Source organism: Medicago truncatula, chromosome 8, assembly GCF_003473485.1.
Source record: "Medicago truncatula cultivar Jemalong A17 chromosome 8, MtrunA17r5.0-ANR, whole genome shotgun sequence".
Lineage (NCBI taxonomy): Eukaryota > Viridiplantae > Streptophyta > Magnoliopsida > Fabales > Fabaceae > Medicago > Medicago truncatula.
Window position 1 is genome coordinate 13,862,682 of NC_053049.1, and position 25,460 is coordinate 13,888,141.

Here is a 25,460-nt window from a genome sequence, read left to right on the forward strand (position 1 = left end):
TTAAATTTTAACAACAAAAGAAAGCAATTCTTTTAACTGTGCCAATAATAATAACACACTCCAAAAGCTCAAACGGTAAAAACATTATTCTTTGTTAGCTAAACATGTGATGATAGTAATAAACACATTTCTCCCCCACAAAAAAGGCAAAAGAAAATTTTGATGTTCCAAAAAAGAAAAAGCGCAAACGTTCACAAAATCCCGTAACGACTGCACAAGTTCATCTACCATCTAAAGGGATACTTTACCAACAATACAGTTGACATAAGCTTTCGGCGATGTTTGTTCAGTAGTAAGCCTTGCGAGGATTGTTCTGGAAAAACAAACACAATCACAATATGAAAACAAGGTTACATAGTAACTCAGACATCACTGCAAAACAATTCATAATAGAAGGGGCAATTACCAGAGGATTTGGCCTGTGACGGTAGCCAAGCATCATCCGCTTTTTATACTGCTCATAGATGTCATCCTCAGGAGTCACCTCCCCGGGTTGGACAGCACCTACTCCCAAGTTATCTTTCTTAACACTGCCTGCCATTATAGGATCTGCAATACCCTTCCTAGAGCCCCCTAGACCCTCGCCTGCATTATCATCAATGTCAGCACAAGAAAGAAATGGCAAGTATATAAATGTCATACAACAGTTAGAGCTCGAGTTGGACTCTTAAATGCATTCATCGACTTGAAAGGAAAAACACTTGAAGAAATTTTAAGCACCTTCTTTCCAACCCATTTTTGATAAAAGCTTGTGGCCCACATTATCAGCCTGAATTTTGGCCCTCTCAGCAGCCTCCTTTGCAGCTTTCATAGCTGCTGCGTCGTTACAGCTAGCCAAGAACTTCTCCAGTTCTTCCTGAGGAATATAATCACCCATGTGATGGCCTTTTTTCCCTGAAGCTGAAGCTGAAGCTGCGCTCAAGATAAAGCATTCAAGAGATTATTACATTTACATAAAGAAAATTCACAATTCAACCTGTTCAAATAAAATGAAAACAAATCCAATAAAAACCAGGTAACAATCACCATCATAAGTTGAGCCTTGAAGAGATGGAGGAGGGGGCATCTCATCTTTTGAATGCCTAGGTTGTTTGAACTTTTCTTCCTGTGCGGCTTTCTTCATGTAAAACTCCATTAGTGCTAAAGAATTGGCCTTTGATGATCCACCGGGCTCATCTGAACAGATATACAAAACGCATGCATCAATAAAATGTTGCATACAAAGATACATGAGGTTCTTGACAACTGAGAGTCCTACAAACTCGGATACAAATATAATTTCCATCCACTAATCCTTTTGAAAACAACATGATGGCAGCTAAAGTATCATAATGATGGCTAAACTGCCATGCTGTATAAGTATCCCTTACCCGAGCTTCCAACTGAAAATGCTTGTCCTGCAGATCCAGAACCCCTTGGTACGTCAGCACTATCATATAAAGCAGAGGCAGGGATTTGGTAAGTTGACTGCTGCTGGGACGATCTCTGAGGACCATTTGTTGGTCTGGAAGATGGAACGCTTGTCCCTGCTGAGGGTTAAATTGTTCCACATTACAAGCCAAAATAGACTAAACCATGTAAAGAAAAAGAGAAAACATACTGCAGGAATGAGAGGGAGCCTAATCTAATCTCATAAAGTACAACCAAGGCAACACTTCTTATATCTACACATCGATTGGCGAATGAGGCATGGGCATATGATTTACTAATTCATTATTCAAGCATCAACCTCCCGCCAAAACAACAATTGCAGTTATGAAAAACAACTCTCAAGAAATGTGAAATTATATTTTCCTTCGATGTGAGAACAGTTGCCAAGGACACCTAGCAATGTCTTACACATGGCTATTTTGCAAGGTGGAGACGGGATTTTCCCTGCCATCCCCATCCCCACCCCCGTCCCTAGTAGGGTCAAACAAATTGATAATGACCTTGTCTTCTCCCCATTGAGGTCAGCAAATCCCGTCAATTTTTTTCTTAATTTTATTCATATGTGTATGCAAGCCCAGACTTATTGTCATGTCTAGCCAAAAAACCAAATAGTAAATTCATGAAAAACACTAACCATTTTGATATGCCTGTGGTTCGTTGGACTGGGAAAGGGCCTTCTCCTCTTGAGCAAGCCGATGTTCATAATATTTATAGTCAGAACATTTAACATCAAATAAAAACCTGCATGCTCAAACAAACACCACACATTCAGTTAGAAATTACGAATCATAAGCAAAAGACTGATGCAATAGGATTATGAGTTAACTCCAAACATACTTGAAAGGTGAGTCTCCAGGGTTTTTTTGCCGTGTAACATCCTCAAATGGCCTTCCATTTTTAGCCACAAAACTTGCAAGTTTGTCAGCAACTTTCTTCACTGTAGGATCACTTGGGGGAGGAGGTGCTGCATATCACTTATAAAACTGATTAATACCAAGAGCATGAACAAGGGAATGGAAATTACTCTTGTAGCAGGCGTGCCAATACCCCATTCTTGATAGGTACTTGAGGAATAAGCTGCATTCATGACACAAGATATTCAAAGACGTTTTCTCCTCTTTGCTGAATGTCTTTTCAGTTAGCAAAGAAGGAATATGTGGTGAATACCTCTTCAATAACGAAACTGGGCTTAATGTAGAGGACTCTACTTTTTACGAGAAGAAAACGGCTAAAAAAATAGTGTGAATGTAAGCGTATGCCTCTGGCTGAGGCAACACACTTTGAGATCTTCCATCAAATAAATACCTCAAGGAGTAGTTCAAGACATGCTTCACAAATACACCCAAGAGGATACTCATTTTATACACCTCTCTACTTCCTTTTTATGATCCAGGGGATAAATATGACAAATAATTTTCTATTTTAAATCAATACATGTATGTTCTTTCATCCTCATATGACAAATATTGTGATGAAGGGATAAAATTTATGAATGGGGAGATCAGCATTCAAGAAGGAAAAAGCAAGTTTTCCAAGATGCAAAGAGAACAAGAAATCGGAAAGAGACAGGGAGGAAACAAAATCAGAAAGTAGATGCCATCTAAGACATATTGAATTGACAAAAAGCTGCAGTGATCTGTAAGTTAGAAAGAGAGTGTATGGCGTGCATCATCAGGAAACAAAATTATCACTAATCCATCAACATGGATAGGCTTGGAATGACCAACCATAATTAGAATATAGAATCACTACGTAATAATTTTATTGGATAATTCCTACCAACTATCTTGCATAAGATTTGAGTGAGAAGTAATTACCAACATCAAGTTGTCTTGATGATTGCTCAATGCCGTCATCCTGACCCAATTTTTGCCGTTTTGTCGGTGCATCAATTGAAACATACCCAGCATCTATTTCATCTTCATCGTCATCAGCCAACTTAACAGGGGGTGGTACTAGCTTTGACTTTTGTTTCAAGCTGAAAGCAAGTTTGCCACTGGAACCACCCTGTGAAGATTTCTTTGCATCATTAGCCTTACTAATGGAGGGTTTGGGAGTCAGAGGTCCTGAAACAACTTTAATTGGTTTAGAGTCCTCTGGCTTGGCATTTTTCCCCCTCTCCTGCTCTTGTTGGAGCTGCCTGAACCTCTCCATAAACGAACCATCATTGACAAAGAGGGTAGGAGGTGGTCCCTTGTCCATTGGTTAAGGTCCAAAATAAATAATGTGGCTTTCAGCAACTCACTGTTTGACAAAAAAGCTGCAAAGCTTTTTAGATGTTGCAGTTAAATTTAAAGTCATGGTTTCTTTCTATCCAATATGTGGTGTCATTTAAACCTTCAAAGAGATAATAGTGTTGTATATTTATGTACAAATATATAACATAGGTCACAAGAACAATAAACATGAATACCAGACCAAACATCATCAACAAGACAATAAACCTCGTCAGAAATCATTCATAAATGAAACGCAGACTAAGAGATAAAAGACCGTTTAATTATGAAATTCATAATGATCACGAGTGCAGACATGAACTATGGACAATAGACTCTGCTGAATGAAATCACCATACCAATTCTTCCATCAAACTAAGAAATGCTAAAAAAAATGAAAAAAAGGAACCCACTTCCAATTCAAAACCGTATTGACAAGAGGCAATACTTCACAGAATAAGAAATATAGGAAACAATAATTAAAAATTCTTCTTTCCTGAAAGATAATAGAATTTCAATTTTTTTATTGATCTGAATTTCCATGACAGACATTCTATGCTTCTCAAGCATCCATAATGGAAGCAAAATACGAGCTGAGAAAAAAATAAAATTTTGGAAAATTTATGCCTTAGAAGAAAAGTCTAAAAGAACATCACTAATGCCCTCCCAACTTTTGAAGTTTCATACCTGCCAAATTAAAAAGGAAATCCTTCTTAGAAAATCCAAGTTCGTAAGCAAAACTGTAAAATGGCAATGCTCCAAAGTTCTAGTTTATCTTAAACCAGTTTACTAACCCATTATTCATAACGAAACAGAAAACCACCGCTGGAATATGCATAATTGCCACAACAGTTAAACCTACCCAACTGTGCTATAATCTAGCTGGAATAAAAAACCACCAATCTAGTCTCTAAACTACCACTCTCTCCAATTTAGTACCTAAATGATATACATATGATAAGTAGTCCCGAGTATATGAAACCCGTATATGAAAATCCTTCAATTTAGTCCCTGACATCTTAATAACAGGGACTAAGTTAACAGATTTTATATACTTTAAGGACTAAATTGAAGAGTGAGCAATAGTAGTTTAGGGACTAAATTGAAGGTTTATTCATTCTAGCTACTTCATATTAAGAAAAAAGCTATTATTTTTTTGTTGCCTTTGGCATCGCTTTGAACATAAAATTACTATTTTTGGTGTGAACCAGATACCCTAAGTACGCAATTGCATAGACTAATCCCTCGAGCTAGAGCCAAGGGGACCACAATGGATGTGCATCAAAATACTATAATGACAATAAATCAATATTGGCATGCCATGACCCAAATTACCCATAAACGTTTCTTCAGATAAAAAAACAAACTTTAACGTGATTCTTCAATACCCTATGATTAATTATATCTCTAGAAATAAAACAAAATCACATCCAATTTCATATTTGTATTGTTGTTGTTGCATGTAATGGAAACAAAATATGTAAAGAACTTGACCTTGATGAAGACAACAGCCCAGGTTTAAATGTTTGTGTAAAAATTCTGACCCAGATCTGGACAACATACAAGATTGGGATGAAAACACGTAAGCTCTTTCCCGGCGCGGTGGTTGCAAGCTCCGGCGTGGTGGTCACCGGCGAAGGTTGTCCGTTCCTGATATTTTTAAATGGGTTTTGCAGAGAAGATGGAGGGGACTCTTTTTATGGTGATGGATTTTCAAAAGCTTGTACGTGGATGTCAAGATCTAGCCGAAAAGATGGTCGTAGGGAAATTTAAAATCATCTTTGACTTGAAATAAATTTGATAGAGTATAATTACAGATGAAAAGGAGAGGATGAAGATGGTGGAGCTATGTAACGACCGCCGGAGACACACTGAAGGAGGGAGGCGGTGGATAGGGTTTGTTTGAGAATGAGAGAGTTTTCCAGATTTCTTTGGTGAAGAGAGAGAAAATTAACTTTGAAATAAATATGGTGTGTGTGGAATAAAGTTAAATGACAAAAAATAAAATAAAAAGCAAATTATAAAAAGAAAGGGGTAAAGGGGTATAGACTTTTTTTATTGCAAAATTAGTGTAACATAATAAAAATAAAAATAAATAAATTCTTTAAAAAATATATAAAAAATAATAATAATAATGTTATTTTACACACATATATATATATATATATATATATATCTAACGACGTGTTTTTTTACAAGATCTAAAGACGTGTTGTTACATTAATTAATGAATATTAAAATTTAATTTTTTTTTATATTCATAAAAACATAAGGTAAATATATTTCATTGTTACATAAAAATAACGGTAAAACATTGATTGTTTGATACGTACAACATACCACCAAAGAGAGTAGTAGAAAAAGAGTGATGTGTATAGATTTGAAGTGAGGCAGTAACAGACGATGTATAAATAGTTTAAGAGACAAGTTTTAAAAAAGATTGACAAGATATATTATACAAGGGTCAACTCATCACTTCAGAATTTTAAAATAATTGTTGTAAACGAGACAAGTTGTCACTTCGCAAAATTTTTAAAAATTTATTATAAACAAGACATGCTGATATAAATTTTAAAATAAGTATTGAACATATTTTGCTAGTGGTCGGAGTTTGAACCCTGGACCTTGGATATATTATGCATTATCCAAACCAACTGAGCTAAGCTCACGAGGACATAAGTATTGAACATATGATTTGTCATCACTGATATATATTATAAAATAATTATTATACACGAGACAAGAGATACACTGATATATATTATTAAACATTATTCTCATTCCTTCAAAAAAACATTATTCTCCTTTTTTTTCAAACCATAACGTAAGTGAAAAACTAACTTAAAAAAATAATAGAATTATACACAGCATTTATTATCATTGAGTACAAATTCAAAATAATTATAACACAATGAGACAAGTTTTAGCCGAGATGAATTTTAAGATAATTATTAACCATGTGACATGTCATCACTGATATATATATATATATATTAAAATATTTATTATACATGAAACAAGTTGTTATTGTTAACTTAAAAAAAACTTTAATAATTATTATTATAGCGAAATTGTCACTGATACAAATCTACTAACATCTACTTCTTCTAACAATATCTAAAAAACGAAGCCCAACAAAATAAATAAATTAGTCTACAATAATAAGTGGAAATTAGTTATACATGACCATTATCTGTAATTAATTTATGCCTTAGAAGAAAAGTCTAAGAACATCACTAATGCCCTCCAAACTTTTGAAGTTTCTTACCTGCCAACAATAACAATATATAAAAATCAAAGTCCACCAAATTTTCATAATAATCCTTATTAAAACTCATTATCTTCTTAATTTAATGTGCATAATTGCATTTTTCAAAGTTTAATTTATTTTTTTAAATAAAAAAACTAATTACGGACAACGATCATCACAAGTGTAACTAATTTCCGCTAATAACTATGTAATTTATTTATTTATTTTAATGGACTTCGATTTTTATATATATCTCTCTTAATATAAGAAGAGAAGATGTTGTGGAAAATATATTTATGCCCTACAATGGTTGATTGCCACGTCCTAACAATGGGGGTAAAACATGTCCTAAATTTATTTTATTGAACTAAATTACCTCAAGTAACTTTAATGATGGCATGAGTAACTATGATGATATCATGCAAGTTGAACAAAGTTTTTAGTTTAGTTACTTTTGAATCTAAAATTTACCTTTTCTAACTGATGATGACGTCATCTAACTATTATTATTACTTTATGGTTTCAAATTTTTACACATTTTTCTCCAAATGACTTGACGAAATCTAACTGCATTTTCCATTCCCATAGTTCCATTACTTTTAAAAATTTTCCATTTTTCAATGAAAAAAAATGTCATTCATGACTTACATCATGTCATATCACATATTTCAAATTTCAAAACTCCCCCCTAAATTTTAAAACACAAAGATTTTGAAACCATATATTCAAAGTCACTTTCACTCATATTTGTCATTCTCAACTTCTTTCTCCCAAACTACAAATGTCAATACATTTTCTTCTTTTCAAACTTTCTAATCTCCAACTACTATTTTAATTTTATTTTGCAGGAAACTTGAAAGCTGTTCATTTTACAACTAAACAAGTAGTTGAAAGTCCTGCAAAATAAAAAAAATTATCAGAGATCCACAAGGGTATTTGATGTCTAAAATTTACTCTCTTCATTATCTAATATGTACCTCTTTTTTGTTTTTCTTATCTTCATTATTTGTCTTAATCTTCAACTATCTCTTCAGCAAACTACAAACAAAGAAAGGAGACACAAGTAAGTAATTTACTCTTTTCATAATCTATCATGTACCTCTTTGTTCAAAAAAAAAAAAAATGTACTTCTTCTTTGTTCTTCTGATCTTCATTATTTGTATTTATCTTTAACTACATATTTTGATCTAGATATGTTTTTGCAGAAAGTTGAATAGAGTTTTTGTCCTTCAGCAAACTACAAACAAAGTAAGGAGACAACAGTGAGGAAATGAAAAGACAAATTAATTAATTTAGTACATATTGTATAAATTTTTGCTGAAAATGATGAATTAGTGTTTTGTATGTTGCTAATAAAATTGAAAACTATTATATTTTGCAGGAAAGTTGAATGGTGTTCTTATCACTTTAACAAACTACAAAGAAAGAGATGCTTAAATACAAGATAAAGGAAAACCGTGAAGAGTTTGATCAGTATATTTTTTGTGTGATTAAATATTGTTTTGAAGAAATGAAGATAAATACATAAGAAAAAAGTTTAGTTGTAATCCGTATACATAATTTTGTTTAAGGAAGTGGCGTCTATGACTGTAATTATCTACTAATTATATTTATTGTACAAAAAACACTATTAGTTTTTTAGAACACTTCATAAAAAAATAATTATGGTTAATGAGGAACACGGTGTTTAGTTTAGTTAGCATTATATATTAAATGTCTGGTTCATATGTTTATTCCACCGAAATGGCAACTTTTTGGCTTGAAAAAAGAAATATCGTATATTAATTTATTTTTAGATCCAAAAAAATTATTTATGTTATTTAAAAAAATTAATAAATTTTTCTCAGATCTAGAAACAAATAAACGATTTTTCAAACCATACAACTTAAAATAAATTGAGAAAGATGTATCTGTAAAAATACAAAACTATGTGGATTGATGGATAAAAAATGGTTTAAATTATCAACAAAGTAATTTCATTATATATATAACAACACGAACAAATAGACAGTTGAGAGAATATCTGAAATTGTAGATTAAAACTAAAATATTTGGAGAAATTTAAACATTTCAAAAATAAATGATTGATCTACAGTTTCAATACTTGTGAAACTTATTTATTTAAAAAATCTCAAATCCAAACCAGATTTGATACATATAGTCACTTATGGTGTTGTTTTTGTTGTTGCATGCATAAAGTTGGGAAGAAATTACACAGATGTGATACTTATCTTTTAGTGTCTCTTATGTTGTTTTTGTTGTTGTTGTTGTTGCATGTATGAAGTTTGAGAAAAAATTGCACTCCATTGATGTAGTAGATGCAGAAGAAGAAGTATTGTGCATATACTTAGGTGCTATAGTGACAATTTCAGTTAATAGGCAGTCAAAAACACGGTCTGAACTCTAAAGCATCCTGAAACATTTGAGTTTTGTACTGAGTGATGGGGTCAAATGTGGTAAAAATTTACAAAGAAACAACGAAAGTGTTAGACAACACAGATCTCAAAATTACTAATTTTCAAGATTCCTCCTTTTGCAAATATAATTTGATAGAAATATAGAGGAGAAAGAGAGCTTCAATAGTATGCATTTCGTTTGGAAAAAGAAGGCTGGTCGGAGTGGTTAGTCGCCAGAAATAGGGTGGCAGCGGCTAAGGTTTCTAATGCGGGTGGAGAACACTTGAGAGAGAGAGAGAGAGAGAGAGAGAGAGAGAGAGAGAATGAGAAGCTGAAATGAATATTTGATTTATGATTTTCTTTGTTTTAGTGTTATAATTTGGGCTATTGGCTATTAATGGGGCCGAAATTTAAAGAAGTCCGTCCTATTTTCTTTTAACTCATTTAAAAACAAAATTTTTTTATCTTAATATTTTTTTTGAAAGTTCCGTATAAAATTTTGACAAAAAAATAAATAAAAATTCTCTTTCAAATATATGGTATACGGGAGAGAGGGAAGCCGTTATCTTCTCTTTCAAAATTAAATACCACTCAATTAATTTTTATTATATATTTAACTATTTAAAAATATTAAAATTATAAAAATAATATACTTAACTATTTAAATTTTTAAATTATTTTTCTCAAAAAAAATAATGATATTAAAACTATGGTTATACATGTGACTATTCACCAATATTTTTGCTCATGTTAGTTATTGATAAAAAATTTAAAACTATGGTCATACATGTGACTATTCACCAATAATATAATTTTAAAATGATTATTATACATTGGACAAGTCGTCAGTCTCACAAATTTTTAAAACAAATATTATACATAGAAGAAGTTGTCATTGTTGAAAATTTAAAATAATTATTATATAATGGACAGGTCGTCACAAATAAAAATATAGAAATTATTATCATCACCGTTAAGCACATACACAGGATTGTATTGATTAAATGTCCAAAATAAATACTAAGTTACATATTATAAAATAATTATTATACATGAGTCAGGTTGTTTTTGATAAAATAAAATAAAATAGTTATAACACAAAAGACAAATTGACGTTGATATAAATTTTAAAATCTTTATTTCACACTTGATAAGTGTTCAATGTTCAAATTTAATAATTATTTGACACAGATCAAATCGACACTGATAAATTTTTTAGCATAATTGTTATAGACGATATAAGTTTTTTTGTAAGGATTATAGACAATGTCACTGTTGAAAATTTAAAAATCTATTATTATACACATGAGATGTTGTCAATAACATAAAATTAACATAATTATAACGTACAATACAAGTCAACAATTATATAAATTTTAAACTAAATATTCTATATAGGACAAGTCGTCAGGGATATAAAATTTTTAAATAAATATTATACATAGGTAGAATTGTCCATGGTAAAAATTAAAAATTATTATTATGCACAGTACAAGTCGTAATATATATAGTCAAAATGTCATTGATATGTGAGACGTGTGAGGATTTCGGAAAGTGAATAATAGAAAGAGAGTGATAATGTGTATAGAGTTGAAGTGTGGTAGTAGTGCGTGTGGTGTGGCGGAAATTTTAAAAACTATCATAAAAAGAAATTTACAATTAATTAATAAATGTACAGAATAAGTTGTCGTTGACTAACTAACTTTTATACACATAATCAATTGTTATTTATAAAAGACTGGTTTTGCTAAAACGTTCATGCTATTTATAATATCACCTCACTTCAAATCTATAATGATATTGAACCCTCGTAAACTAATATGCACGGGATAAATGAACATTGACTAAACTTTCAGAAAATAAAATAAAATACACGGGATAAATTATCATTGACTAAACTAACCTTGATTTACACAATAAGTTGTACTTTATAAAAATTGTTCATGCTAAAACATTTAAACTATTTATAACATCATCACCTCAATTCAATTCTACAACAATATTGAACACTTATCAACTAAAATGCACAGGATAAACAGAGATTGAATAAAAATTCGTAGAAAACTAAAATGCATCGGATAAGTGATCATTGACTAAAATTTCAAAAGTAACATAAATGCACGAGAGAAGTTGTCGCTAACTAAACTAACTTTGATAAACAATATTTAGAAAAAATTGGTTTTGCTAAAATGTTCCTGTTGTTTATGATGTCACCTCAGTTCAATTCTATAATGATATTGAACCCTCATAAACTAAAATGCACGGGAGAAACGAACATTAACTAAATTTTCAGAAAAAAATAAAATACACGCGATAAATTATCATTGACTAAGCTAACCTTTATTTACACGACAAGTTGTCCTGTATAAAAATTGTTCCTGTTAAAACGTTTAAACTATTTATAACATCATCACCTCAATTCAATTCTACAACGATATTGAACACTTATCAACTTAAATGCACAGGATAAACATAGATTGAATAAAATTTCGTAGATAACTGAAATGCATCGGATAAGTGGTCATTGACTAAAATTTCAAAAGTAACATAAATGCACGAGATAAGTTGTCGCTAACTAAACAAACTATGATAACCGATATTTATAAAAAATTGGTCTTGCTAAAATGTTCCTGTTGTTTATAATATCACCTCACTTTGATTCTATAATAATATTGACCCCTCATAAACTAAAATGCACGGGATAAATGAACATTGACTAAACTTTGAGAAAAATAAAATAAAATACACGGGATAAATTATCAATGACTAAACTAACCTTGATTTACACAATAAGTTGTCCTTTATAAAAACTGTTCCTGCTAAAACATTTAAACTATTTATAACATCATCACCTCAATTCAATTCTACAACGATATTGAACACTTATCAACTAAAATGCTCAGGATAAACAGAGATTGAATAAAATTTCGTAGATAACTGATATGCATCGGATAAGTGGTCATTGACTAAAATTTCAAAAGTAACATAAATGCACGAGACAAGTTGTCGCTAAAACTAACTTTGATAAACGATATTTTTTAAAAAATGGTTTTGCTAAAACGTTTCATGTCACCTAACTTCAATTCTACAATGATATTGAACCCTCATAAACTAAAATGCACGGGATAAATGAACATTGACTAATCTTTCAAAAAAAAAAAAATACACAAGATATATTATCATTGACTAAACTAACTTTGATTTACACAACAAGTTGTCCTTTATAAAAATTGTTCATGCTAAAACATTTAAACTATTTATAATATCATCACCTCAATTCAATTATAAAATGATGTTAAACTATTTAAAATATTACATGACAAGTTGTAATTTTTTTTTTTGAGCAAAAGTTGTAATATTATAATAAACTGTTGGATATTATTTTTAATATCTATATAGACTTAAAATATACACACAATATCTCATTTTCCATTATATTCAAATATTATAACATTGTTTACGTTTCAAGTTTAACAAATTTAAATAAACTTTTTTTTGAAGGAAAATTTAAATAAACTTATGTTATGTAAAAATTGTATTATATTTTAATGTGCATTATCATATTCTGCAAAATGTAACAATCATTATAGAGAAATAACTGCCCATCACATGTAAAGAAGTTATATTAACATTTTCAAAACCTAAAAAAAAATATTACATCAAATTTTTAAATAACAATATATAACAACCATTAAAAAGAAAATCAGACTCTTTTAAACAACAAATGGTTACTGTACCCGTGCGTCAGCACGGGTATGTTACTTGTTATAATCAAATATCAATACATAACACCAATCAAAACCCAGATCTTGAACATCGAGGAATCATACAGTAAAAGCTATCAACACCAAAATTCAGGGATAAAAGTGTCACAACAATCAAATCCCTAATCTAATTGAGTCATATGATCCAAAAATACAAACCTTAGTTGAAAAACAATAAACTGAAGGAAAAAAAAATTACGAATAAAAAAAGACAACAACGTTGTTAATAGAAGTACGAGAAACTAACCTAATGAAAATCGTGTGCGGAATTCGATGCAATTGATTATGAATTGAATAAAGGACGAGGATGTTGGTGGACCAAAAAGAGATAATCGATGAACGTTCGCTCACTGAAGAGAATAAGGATGAAGCTCAAACACCATAATACAACTTGCAAAATGGGGCACAAACTATTTATAGTAGTATAGTGACCCGTGCTTGGCACGGGAAATAAAACACTTTTTTAATCAAATGTATAGATTTTATATTATGTTATCTTAAAGTTAAAAGTGTGGTTATAATTTAAATTTGATATGGAAAAAAGCATCATCTTAATTTTGTTAATTTTGTATATATTTTGAAATATCTAAACATTGCACATAACGATTAAAGTATTTGGATTTATACTTATACTAATTATTTGTAGTTTAAGATGTACTCATTGATAAACTTAGCATATGTAATATTTTTGCAAAAATACGCCGACGTACTGTATATTATTATTTGTTGACATAATGTATTTTATTAATCATAAAAACTAAAAATTTTGTATTTTTTTATATAATAGTCAATGTCAGATTTATACACCTAGTATCTGAATGCAACTTTTTACGGGTGTGTATAAATATAGTTTGGGCTAAAGAAACGCCGATTGTTATTTGTTTTTATTTTTTATAAAACCAATTGTTTAATGTAAATATTGTACTTTAGGTTAACAACGATGTTAAAAAAAAGTTCCACGTATTGTTATACCTGAAAAGTGCATCAATTAAAATTCAATGGCAGGAGGATCTGCTTATATAGAAATTGCATGTCCTATAATGACTAGTACGTCTTACAAAGAAATTAAAAAAAAGACTTCCAAACAATTCGCAACTTTAGCTTTCTAAATTATAGCAAAAAAAAATTCTAAAACATAACCAATGATCATACTTTTTGAAAAACTTCACGATACATAACATTTGTGATCTCCTTGCAAACATTATTATCTTCATCCAAGATGAGCAGCTTCAAACCTTTTCTAGAAGTAACTCGAGAGACAGTGACATAGAGTTGTCCATGCGTGAACACGGACTTAGGAAGATAAATTAGTATATGTATGTATATGTTTGTGAATACGATATTGTTCATGATTGATGAAGTGTTATATGAATGTATATGTTTATGAGTATGATGTTGTTTATGATTGATGAATTAATATATATATGTATATGTTTGTGAATACGATATTGTCCATGATTGATGAAGTGTTATATGTATATATGATGTTTTAAGATGTTGATTTACTTTGATGATTAATGTGAGAATATTTATATATTGTGAAAGATGTTGATATGAAGTTGTAATGGTTGTATTAGATGATTATTGTTGATGTTGACTTGCTGTAAATTATTTGATGGTGTTGCCTTGCTGATGTGATGTATTAATATCATTAAGATGCTAATGTTGGTTTAAGTTGTTTAAGGTGTAAGATGTTGATCCAAATTATTGGAGTCATAAGAGATGTCTAAGTTGTTAAGTTGTTAAGATGTTGAGTCCATTACATACTCATTTACGTTGGGTGAGGGTTTGATGCTCTGTAATGTATATTTATACATAATATGTGAAGGGATAGGCCTTGATGCTCTGTGAGCCTATTTACGCTCAATATGTTGGGGGCTTGATGCTCTGGTTGGTACCATATGCATGATTAAGAAGTTGAAGTTGCGTTGTCGTTGTCGTTAAGTTGTCATTTGTCAATGAGTTGTTAATAAAGAACTAAGTGAAATATTAATATTTATTAATCGTTGTTGTTTAAGTTATTATGAGATGATAAATATGTGTTGTTATATTATGATGAGATGATGAATATGTTGTTGCTATATTATTATAAGATGATGAATATGTGTTGTTGTATTATTATAAAATGATGAATATGTGTTGTTTATATCATTATAAGATGATGGTTATGTTGTGTTGTATATGATTATTATTATTATTATTAAGTGATGATTATGTTGTGTGGTCTAAGTTATTATGAGATGATTATTATGTTGTGTGTTAAAGATGATATTTATGATATGATGATCTATGTTGGTTATGATTTGGTTATTATGTGCTATATGACGAAGTTTATAATGCGATGAATATGAAGTTAATGATAATTAAAAGTTGTTGAGTTATGAAGAATCATTACATAAAGGATTATTATTACTAATAGATGAAGTTATTTATGTTGTTATCCCAAATTGTATGTCACTTTAGAAAAAATATTTGTCCCAAATTATATGTCGCTTTACAATACCAATGAAACATTAATGTTATTTTTCTTATTATATCCTTAACTATTTATTACTCTTTCTTTTTTCAATTCTTTCATTTATCTTTCCCATATCATATATTAAGGACAATTTTGTAAAACAACTCATAATATCTCTTTCCCACACAATATTAATTCCATTTCTTAATATGTGTGAAATGCCCAAAACGTCATACAATTTGGGACGGAGGGAGTATAATTAATGAATTATATGTTTGATATTATTGTTTTGTGATATTATTAATGAATTAAATTGTATTTAAGCTTTGAAATCTATAAACCTGTCATTTAACTTCTTTTATTGAGATGTCGTTTCCATCAAAGTCAGAAAGAAAAAAAAAATGAATTTTCAACATTGGCGCGAGAGGGATACAAGGCAATAATGTTAACAGAGAATTGGCAAAGGCTACGGTAGGAGACTTGATTTTATTTTTTTTGTTTTTGTTGCAAAATGAATGTTAATCATTAGATGTATTTTAAAAGTTTTTAATGGTTGAGATTTTCATGTTTTATCACTTTCTAAGATTCCAATTTTTAAACATATAAATTGAATTAAAAAAGGAAATTGATTTTGAAATCACAATTAACAAAAGGGTAGTTTTGGCATTGTTGGAAAAATGTTCCTCTTGTTATTCTCTCACTGTAGAATTGTTCTCTCTGTTTGGTTGTTTGTTTTTACCGATCTAACTGATGGCATATTTCTTTTCTAGTATTCATGCTGATTTGTTGTGCTACGGTCGAAGGTAAATGGTAGAAATCTTCCCGTCGGCGGCTCCGGCGAGAGAGATAATAATATTTCTCTGTGTGAATAAATATTTCTCAGATTGATAAGGAATCTAGTTATATGATGAATTGAGACCCGTATGAAAATACTATGTGAAATGTAGTAACTTCCGTGAAAAATAAAGCTTATTACCACGTTTGTTTTTGCAAAAACCCTAAAAAATATAATTGCGGTTGACAAGTGGATTTGTAAAATAAGTATGTGCCTTCTCCTTGCCTTTCAAATCCGAGCAAAAATATGTAAAGTTCGTTGAATTTCATCGAGTATCGAGCGAGATCCAATTACATACGTTTATCTCTTTCTCTAGATCTAACATGAAATGAAGGAAAATATGAATTTCCTATACTGTGTTGGAACAAAATGTATCTAGCAATAATAATCCTTGAGTTTTGATGATAACAAAGTATTAAAAATTGTCAATTGAATATGCTAATATTTTTTCAAGTGTACATACTATAGACAAAATTTGACATCTTAAATTGGTCTTGAAAGAACAAATAAAGAGCAAGTACATCAACAAAAAGGGAAGCTTAAAGCGTCTGAAGAAAACTGCTCCTGAAGTTTGAAGTGCTCCTGAAGACAAAGTGCTCCTGAAGTAATGACGTCATCAGAAGCAAGTTCATCAGAAGCTGTGTATCACCAGAAGCTACAGTTCATCAGGAGATGGAACTTAAAGTTTTCAAAAGCTGTTTCAAGGACTCTAACTCGCCTAGAAATTGCAGAAGATTAGAAAAGTATGACAACGGCTATTTTGAAACGCATTGGATGCTTATTCTTCAAAGAGTGTTGACATAGTACGTTTGTACGAAGTGTACAACCACTACTTCCACTACTCTGTTTTTGTCCCTGCTACAAGACAAGGATAACAGCTCTGCCTGCAACAATGTTTATTCACATTGGGAACACATTTGAAATTGATCCTTCATAAGACAATAACCATATCAGGCAAATGATCATTGGTGATAGATCAAAAGCTTCAAACGACTCTATTTTGAATGTGATGACATTTCAACGTCTCTTTCACACCTCTATATAAAGGAGTGAAGACTCAGAGTTACACAAGAACAATACTACGCATCAGCTAAGCCAAAACTCTGTTGAAATTGTTCTCCACTTCAAAGTTCACTTAGAATTTCTTAACAAAGCTTATATCTTAGGAATTCTAGAGTCTGTATCAGATTTGTATTGTGAACACCACTGATTGTATATCAAGTGTTCAACCTCAAACATTTTTCTTTGTAATTCTGTTTGAATTAAGAAGTCTATTGCAGTTGTGCTTGAGCAATAGAAGTCTCTTGATTGTGTTCAGGAGCATAGGAAGTCTCTTGCAGTTGTGCTTGAGCAATTTGAAGTCTTTTACTAAGTTTAGTAGTGAGCATTTGCAATCAGATATTACATAGTGAACTCCCCTTGAAAGTGCAAGGGGGACATGACCGACTTCCGATTTGTGGAAGGAACCTGTATAAATTGTTTGTGTCTTTCTTCTCTCTTTCTCTCTGTTTTATCCGCTGCATTTAGTTCTGAACATCTCTTCAGAAGTAGAACTCTATCTGCTTCTAAACTACTTGTTTCAGATAGAAGAAAAAGAAGAAAAAGCTAACACAATTCAACCCCCCTTCTTGTGTTTTTCTCACCTTCATAGTGTCTCTGTAATATTCATACCATTAAAATGTGTATGAAATTATTATAAGAATCATTTATATCTTTTTTACTTTTATAATAGGTAAATAATGTACCTAACCTGCAAAAAAAACAGGTCATTTAAGCTTAAAAAAAAAAAATTGAAGTCTCTCATGGTAGGAGACCTATTGAAGTCTCCCACCCTAAACGGCACCCAGAGAATTGTATAATACATGTTATGATGTTGTTGGGACATCTAATTCTGTCAAATTTAGTTTTTATTGGTGAGCATAGGTGATGGTGATGAATGCAGGAAAATAATATTACACAGTTGACAGTTCCAACTTCCAATAATTCTGCCGAAGTTTTCAATTGATCTTGCACAAAGATAACATTTGTTTGCAGTAAAAGAAGTTATCAAAAGAGGAGAAGTGAAAAAACAGAACCTCTCTCTTTGCCTTTAGTTCCTTTTTTTTTTTTGTCAAGTAGCTTAGTGGCTCTTTCTCTTTAGTTCCTAATCAAGACTAAAATTATTTAACATTTGATAGATTGCTGATCCACAAGAGAAAACCATCTTTTTAATATGCAGGGTGGATAGACAGTTGATCATGAAATTGAAAGAATATTTTATTCTTTAAGGATGTCATTTACATGGCATTGGTAAGTGATCTTTAGTCATTTAAATAACATTGGCACTCAAAACAGTCAAAAGGAATAAGAGATTTTCTTGACACTTAATGCATATTGGTAGCATCATGAAGTTCCCACATATTGCTATCACAATATGCATATTCTACCCAACTTTTCTGCCATTGGTGCCGATCTGAGTTTGAGGTAAAGTTCATGAGCCGTATAGTCTCGAATGAAGTTGGTTTTTTTCTACCTTAGAGGTTTTTTTCTTCCTTAATTTCTGACTTTTTCACAGAGCAATCTGCAACTACATCCTTTTTACCAAGCTCAGACCTTTTCTCCAAGAATTCGGTGTTCTCTTTCCAGACCTCGCCATTTGAATAAACCTCTTTTTTCCAAATAGGAACTGTTGCTTTTATCTCATCTATCAAATATCTACATGCCTCAAGCGCATCAGCCCTGTGGACAGATGACACTGCAATGAAGACACTCGTTCCTCCAACAGGTACTGTACCTAGCCGGTGAGCAACAGCAACGGAATGTAGATTCCAGGATTCTCTAGCAGATGAACAGACGGACTTGATACAACGTATTGCCATTGGAATGTAAGCTTCGTATATCAACTCCACAACTGTTTTTCCGTCAAAAGTGTCACGAGTGGTGCCTGAAAATGTAGCTACAGCACCAGCTTGTGGGGCACTGACAAAATTCATATATTTAGCAACATCGATTGAGTTCAAGTTTTCAACGATTTCAATAAGATCCTTATCATCTTCGGCAGCCATTTTCTACAAGAAGATTAGATAATATGCTGACGAATTGTGAATATCTTCTGGTTTCAGGGACTTTTCTTTCGGCAAAGATAAAAGCGGATGAGATCAGCAGTTCATCCTACAAATTGATTACAGCTTCTCATATCAGGTACACAAGACATTATGAAAATCATGCAAACATCGAGTTATATTGTCCACAATCAGCATCAAATAACAAATAAAATACAAAATGCAAAAAATAAACAAAAACAAAATGCATGTCATAAGAAAAATATGTATTACAGACCCTTCAAAATAGGGAGTTTGATTTCACCTAAACTTGACGTTTAGTATTTGAAGATTTGTCAACATGAAAATGGCTGGTCAAACTGATGGCTTTTCAATATAAGGTACTCCGACCATTTCACCAAGTATTGGAATTCCTTAATTCCCTCGGAGGAAAATACACCAGTTGATAATTTATGTTACCTATGATTAACTACACACCGTTTACGTCATATGATCTGAACTCTGAAATGTAAATGAGTTTTGGGTTAAAAAATTGTAATCTGTGTTAAGACATCCAGGAACCAGCAGAGCCGCAACCAATTTTAATGGTTTGTTAGGAACCAAAGAAATTGAATTTAAAGAAAGACAAACTTGTATTACTGAAAAACTCGTTAGAAGCCAAACAAATTAATTACTGTATTGTTTTAATGAGAAATAAAGGGCACAGATTAATTTCATTTTCTTTTCTACTTTTTTTGTTTGTATAATGTTTATTGACTGATCACAAATCATCATAATGATCACGTGTAGTTCTTAAAATGATTAAAATATTATGAATTTGTTTCTCAAACTCCTTACAAAATAATGCAGGAACATGATTAAAAGATGAAAAATGTAGTGCCTAAAATTGTTTCTCAAACTCCTTACAAAATAATGTGGTGATTACTAGTTATAAACTTATAATGCAAGAACTCTTACACTCAACACTGCCGGTGTATTTGGCAACAGCCATTGCGAATAGAATATATCTTAAGTCCAAGATTTTCTTCTTGGAAAAATCATTGCAGTCCACAAATAAAAAACAAAACCCATTAGATACTATATGATATATCCATTTAGACTTAACATTATTAGTCTATTTATTAAATCATATGGACATATAATTGGGGCAAAGACTCGCAGTTCAGTAGCTAGCTCATATGAACAAAGATTTTCAATACTTGGTTTTGCTTGTATATCACCAACATACACAGTCCAAATACAAATAAAGATTAAAAAGGAAAAAAAGAAAGGGAGCATGCATGCCTGAAAAGCTCAGTGGAAGCTGGCATGGATTCACCATAGTTCTTAGCATTACTTACAGGGCTGTCTCTATGAAATTTCTGGCATGGCTCTCATAGTAAAACTGGACCCTTAATAAAATAAAGATGCAATTGGTTCTTAAAAGAGTAATCTTCTATTTAAATTGAAAAGAGTACCCTTAAACATAAAAAAAGCTAATTTCTATCGCACTTCTCTCCATTTGATAAAGTTCTAGTATACAAATTAGCCGTAAAACCCTTCACAGTAGTAAAGTCTCTTTTAGGGCCTTTTGTAGCTACTAACTCATACAGAAACGCATACAGATTCAAGACAGTGAGTGAAATTTCACATTTTCAAACTAACATTCAAACGAACAGTGAAATTTGACACACCATATGTCCATAATAGTATAATAAATTAATTTTTTTTCAACAAAATTAGCAACAAAAACTAACAAGATTATAACCAAACAGTAAAATTTCACAATTTGCAAATACACTGAAATCAACATAATAACAGTGAAATTAGCAAAGAATAATAATAAGTAATTAGCAATTAGACAAGAGGAAAGAAGAACCAATTTTCAAACTAACCTTCAATTTCAATTTCCCTTTCCCGTTTTTCCTCTTCAATTCTGTTTTCCACTTTTGTTGGATTGGGGGTGAGGTGATGAGTAAGGCGGCGTGTGGCAGTGGTGATGGTGGTGGGAGAGGATGCGGCGGAGAGTGGTGGAAGAAGAAAGAAGAGCCTTGATTACTTGTTGAAGTGAGTTCAATGTTCTCTGCATCAAATTAACCAATCCAATGAAGAAGCATAAACCAGTTAACAAACATAACAAAAGTAGCCAAATCCACCCATCTAAGTGTATGTTTGGTTCAAAGTGATATAATGCATTGCATATGAATTTAACAAGTAAAAATTTATTACCTCTAAATCTCATTAATACAATCTATGTTGAATAACTTCATGAAACAATGAAAATTAATATCAACACTGTCCAAAAACATGCACAAGTAATCTTAATAGAACAAACCCAGTTGAAGAAAAACAAAATTAAAACTACCCAGTTGAATTCAACTACATAACAAAGCTTCAAAGTCAATCACAGTTCAGAAAATCGATCTAAAAGTTTAATTTTTAATAAAAATTCACAATTGAAGAAAAATTAAAAGTTCATATAATCAGTATTTGAGTCAATCGATACGTACCCGATTGAAGAAAATTGACAAACAATCAACGATCTTAGAACATCGGAGAATCAGATAGAAAGAAAAAAAAATCAATGGTTTTTTTAGTTTTTTTTTTCTTTCTCCCGTGTTTGTTTTATTTTTTGTGCTGTGTTTTGAGCTTGGGGAGGCTTTAATAGCCTTATAAGCAATGGGAATATGAATATCAAGCAATTGTGATTATAAAAAGTTAGTATTATGGTTATTATAAAAAGTGACATTAAGTCAAAATTGTGAGTTTTTAGAATATTTCAATAATATTTTGGTCAAAAAGTATGTATCAACAATAATAATTTGGTCTCAGAGAAAAATTTAGATGAGAAAGATACCATTTTAGTTACTCTTACGTATTGTTTATTGATGGGAATATCAAAAAGTTACTGGATTGTGATACTTGGGGAGGAAAAATAATACTTATAAAATGTATATTATATATACATCATATTCAATTGCCTCAGAGGAAAATACACCAGTTGATAATTTATGTTACCTATGATTAACTAAACACCGATTACATCATATGATCTGAACTCTGAAATGAAAATGGGTTCTAGGTTAAAAAATTGTAATCTGTGTTAAAAGACACATCAAAGAACCAACAGAGCAGAACCAATTTTAATGGTTTGTTAAGAACAAGAAATTGAATTTAAAGAGGAAAAAAACTTGTATTACTGAAAAAACTGAAAGAAAATGGATTGTAGAATCCTCCTATGAAGTTTCATCTTCACAAACATTCTTATATTTTATTTTGTTTGGTAATCTAGAGGACCTACGCCTAAAATGAAATGAACCAAGCGCGGAGTAGAAATTCCCAAGCTATGAATCAAAAGAAACTGATTAATGTGAGCATGACAACGCTCATGATTAATTAAAGAAAAAAACTTATTTTAGCAAAAGCATCGTAAAAGCGACAAACCTTCATCTTATAATCCATTTGACGCAACCTTCTAATGTTTTGAATCAACCTCATCCCAGAAACGCTGCCTTTCTTATTATTACGCAAATTAGCAACCGCGACTTGAGAACCCACATTCAGCTCAATTCTTCTGTACCTAAAGACACCCCGTAAAAAAAATTCCATTCGAGGCATGTGCTTTTGTGGTGCGTATGTAGTGCAACATACGCACCACAAAAGCACATGCCTCCTTCCCTCTAACTAACTACCTTATTTCATCGTAACTACTCCAACTTCCCTTCATTCTATATGCTAACATGTTTCACTACAGATTTGCTTATCAGGCAACATATTTACCACATTCAATAAAAAATATCGAGCCGTGGAAATCAACATGATTTCACGCTTTTGATTCTTCAAGCTCAAGATAAAACTCCAGTCACTTGTTATATCGCAAAAAAATTCAAACCACATATTTTCAATAATCATCATGAAAGCGTTTAAAAAACAACAGAGGACAAGACAACTAAAATCTATGAAGCACAGACACTCCTTGGATTAGGCGTGTCCCGGTGTCGACACCGACACGACACCGACACTTGTTATTACCATGAATTATGTGATTTTTTCAAATTATTAGCTGTGTCGGCGTGTCAGTGTCCATGTCATGTCCGGTGTCCATGTCCGTGCTTCATAGACTAAAATCCACAATTTCAAAAACGATTAATAAAGCACGAAGGAAGCCAAGTCAATAAATCCTAATTGAAGTCAACATGACCAACCATAAATATTGAGAATTTTAATTATGTTTTTATCATTATCAATATATATAATCAAATTAGCACCACAATAAATATAATTAATTAGATGAGTTTGATAAAGTTTTCAAGAAATTAAGATGCATGGAGAATCAAGTAGATGAGAATTAAATCAGAGAAATAAATAATGTGGCTTTCAGCAACTCACTGTTTGACAAAAAAGCTGCAAAGCTTTTTAGATGTTGCAGTTAAATTTAAAGTCATGGTTTCTTTCTATCCAATATGTGGTGTCATTTAAACCTTCAAAGAGATAATAGTGTTGTATATTTATGTACAAATATATAACATAGGTCACAAGAACAATAAACATGAATACCAGACCAAACATCATCAACAAGACAATAAACCTCGCCAGAAATCATTCATAAATGAAACGCAGACTAAGAGATAAAAGACCGTTTAATTATGAAATTCATAATGATCACGAGTGTAAACATGAACTATGGACAATAGACTCTGCTGAATGAAATCACCATACCAATTCTTCCATCAAACTAAGAAATGCTAAAAAAAATGAAAAAAAGGAACCCACTTCCAATTCAAAACCGTATTGACAAGAGGCAATACTTCACAGAATAAGAAATATAGGAAACAATAATTAAAAATTCTTCTTTGCTGAAAGATAATAGAATTTCAATTTTTTTATTGATCTGAATTTCCATGACAGACATTCTATGCTTCTCAAGCATCCATAATGGAAGCAAAATACGAGCTGAGAAAAAAATAAAATTTTGGAAAATTTATGCCTTAGAAGAAAAGTCTAAAAGAACATCACTAATGCCCTCCCAACTTTTGAAGTTTCATACCTGCCAAATTAAAAAGGAAATCCTTCTTAGAAAATCCAAGTTCGTAAGCAAAACTGTAAAATGGCAATGCTCCAAAGTTCTAGTTTATCTTAAACCAGTTTACTAACCCATTATTCATAACGAAACAGAAAACCACCGCTGGAATATGCATAATTGCCACAACAGTTAAACCTACCCAACTGTGCTATAATCTAGCTGGAATAAAAAACCACCAATCTAGTCTCTAAACTACCACTCTCTCCAATTTAGTACCTAAATGATATACATATGATAAGTAGTCCCGAGTATATGAAACCCGTATATGAAAATCCTTCAATTTAGTCCCTGACATCTTAATAACAGGGACTAAGTTAACAGATTTTATATACTTTAAGGACTAAATTGAAGAGTGAGCAATAGTAGTTTAGGGACTAAATTGAAGGTTTATTCATTCTAGCTACTTCATATTAAGAAAAAAGCTATTATTTTTTTGTTGCCTTTGGCATCGCTTTGAACATAAAATTACTATTTTTGGTGTGAACCAGATACCCTAAGTACGCAATTGCATAGACTAATCCCTCGAGCTAGAGCCAAGGGGACCACAATGGATGTGCATCAAAATACTATAATGACAATAAATCAATATTGGCATGCCATGACCCAAATTACCCATAAACGTTTCTTCAGATAAAAAAACAAACTTTAACGTGATTCTTCAATACCCTATGATTAATTATATCTCTAGAAATAAAACAAAATCACATCCAATTTCATATTTGTATTGTTGTTGTTGCATGTAATGGAAACAAAATATGTAAAGAACTTGACCTTGATGAAGACAACAGCCAAGGTTTAAGCTCTTTTTCGGCGCGGTGGTTGCAAGCTCCGGCGTGGTGGTCACCGGCGAAGGTTGTCCGTTCCTGATATTTTTAAATGGGTTTTGTAGAGAAGATGGAGGGGACTCTTTTTATGGTGATGGATTAAGTTTGAACTCGATTTCGTTGTAGGAGTCCAACCCTTCACTATATTTAACTTGCATTAGTGAATGGTGAATGTTACTTATA

General features: G+C 31.4%; 2 protein-coding genes across 10 annotated transcripts; both read right to left on the reverse strand.

Moving 5' to 3' along the window:
* On the reverse strand, positions 1–25,401 carry LOC25501036 (SURP and G-patch domain-containing protein 1-like protein). 9 transcript variants are annotated; one of them, XM_039828939.1, is made up of 11 exons: positions 25,225–25,401; positions 23,741–24,417; positions 3,249–3,657; positions 2,479–2,508; positions 2,269–2,395; positions 2,066–2,172; positions 1,371–1,529; positions 1,027–1,176; positions 721–912; positions 407–585; positions 1–313 (listed from the first exon to the last, which is right to left on the reverse strand). In XM_039828939.1, the coding sequence occupies exons 3-11, from the start codon at positions 3,631–3,633 to the stop codon at positions 287–289; spliced, it is 1,356 nt and encodes a 451-aa protein (XP_039684873.1). In that variant the 5' UTR covers positions 3,634–3,657; positions 23,741–24,417; positions 25,225–25,401; the 3' UTR covers positions 1–286. The 9 variants fall into 9 exon arrangements, with proteins under 9 accessions (XP_039684873.1, XP_039684872.1, XP_039684871.1 ...); XM_039828938.1 differs by lacking the exons at positions 23,741–24,417; positions 25,225–25,401 and adding an exon at positions 13,305–13,444 and having other exon boundaries at positions 3,249–3,675; XM_039828937.1 differs by lacking the exons at positions 23,741–24,417; positions 25,225–25,401 and adding an exon at positions 13,305–13,443 and having other exon boundaries at positions 3,249–3,691.
* Positions 18,582–23,726, reverse strand: LOC25501037 (molybdopterin synthase catalytic subunit). Its single transcript, XM_024771989.2, has 3 exons — positions 22,815–23,726; positions 21,266–21,453; positions 18,582–19,500 (listed from the first exon to the last, which is right to left on the reverse strand). Exon 3 carries the CDS (start codon positions 19,392–19,394, stop codon positions 18,864–18,866), a length of 531 nt encoding a protein of 176 aa, XP_024627757.1. The 5' UTR covers positions 19,395–19,500; positions 21,266–21,453; positions 22,815–23,726; the 3' UTR covers positions 18,582–18,863.
* Positions 25,402–25,460: the final 59 nt, after the last annotated feature.

What these genes read in the sequence shown, in the direction of transcription:
- LOC25501036 (XM_039828939.1), bottom strand. Translation starts at nt 3,633, where the DNA reads ATGGACAAGGGACCACCTCCTACCCTCTTTGTCAATGATGGTTCGTTT. An exon ending in TCAAGGCTCAACTTATGATG is followed by an intron (nt 913 to 1,026) that starts GTGATTGTTACC and finishes TCTTGAGCGCAG; the next exon opens with CTTCAGCTTCAGCTTCAGGG. An exon ending in GTCACAGGCCAAATCCTCTG is followed by an intron (nt 314 to 406) that starts GTAATTGCCCCT and finishes TTGTTTTTCCAG; the next exon opens with AACAATCCTCGCAAGGCTTA.
- LOC25501037 (XM_024771989.2), bottom strand. Translation starts at nt 19,394, where the DNA reads ATGGCTGCCGAAGATGATAAGGATCTTATTGAAATCGTTGAAAACTTG.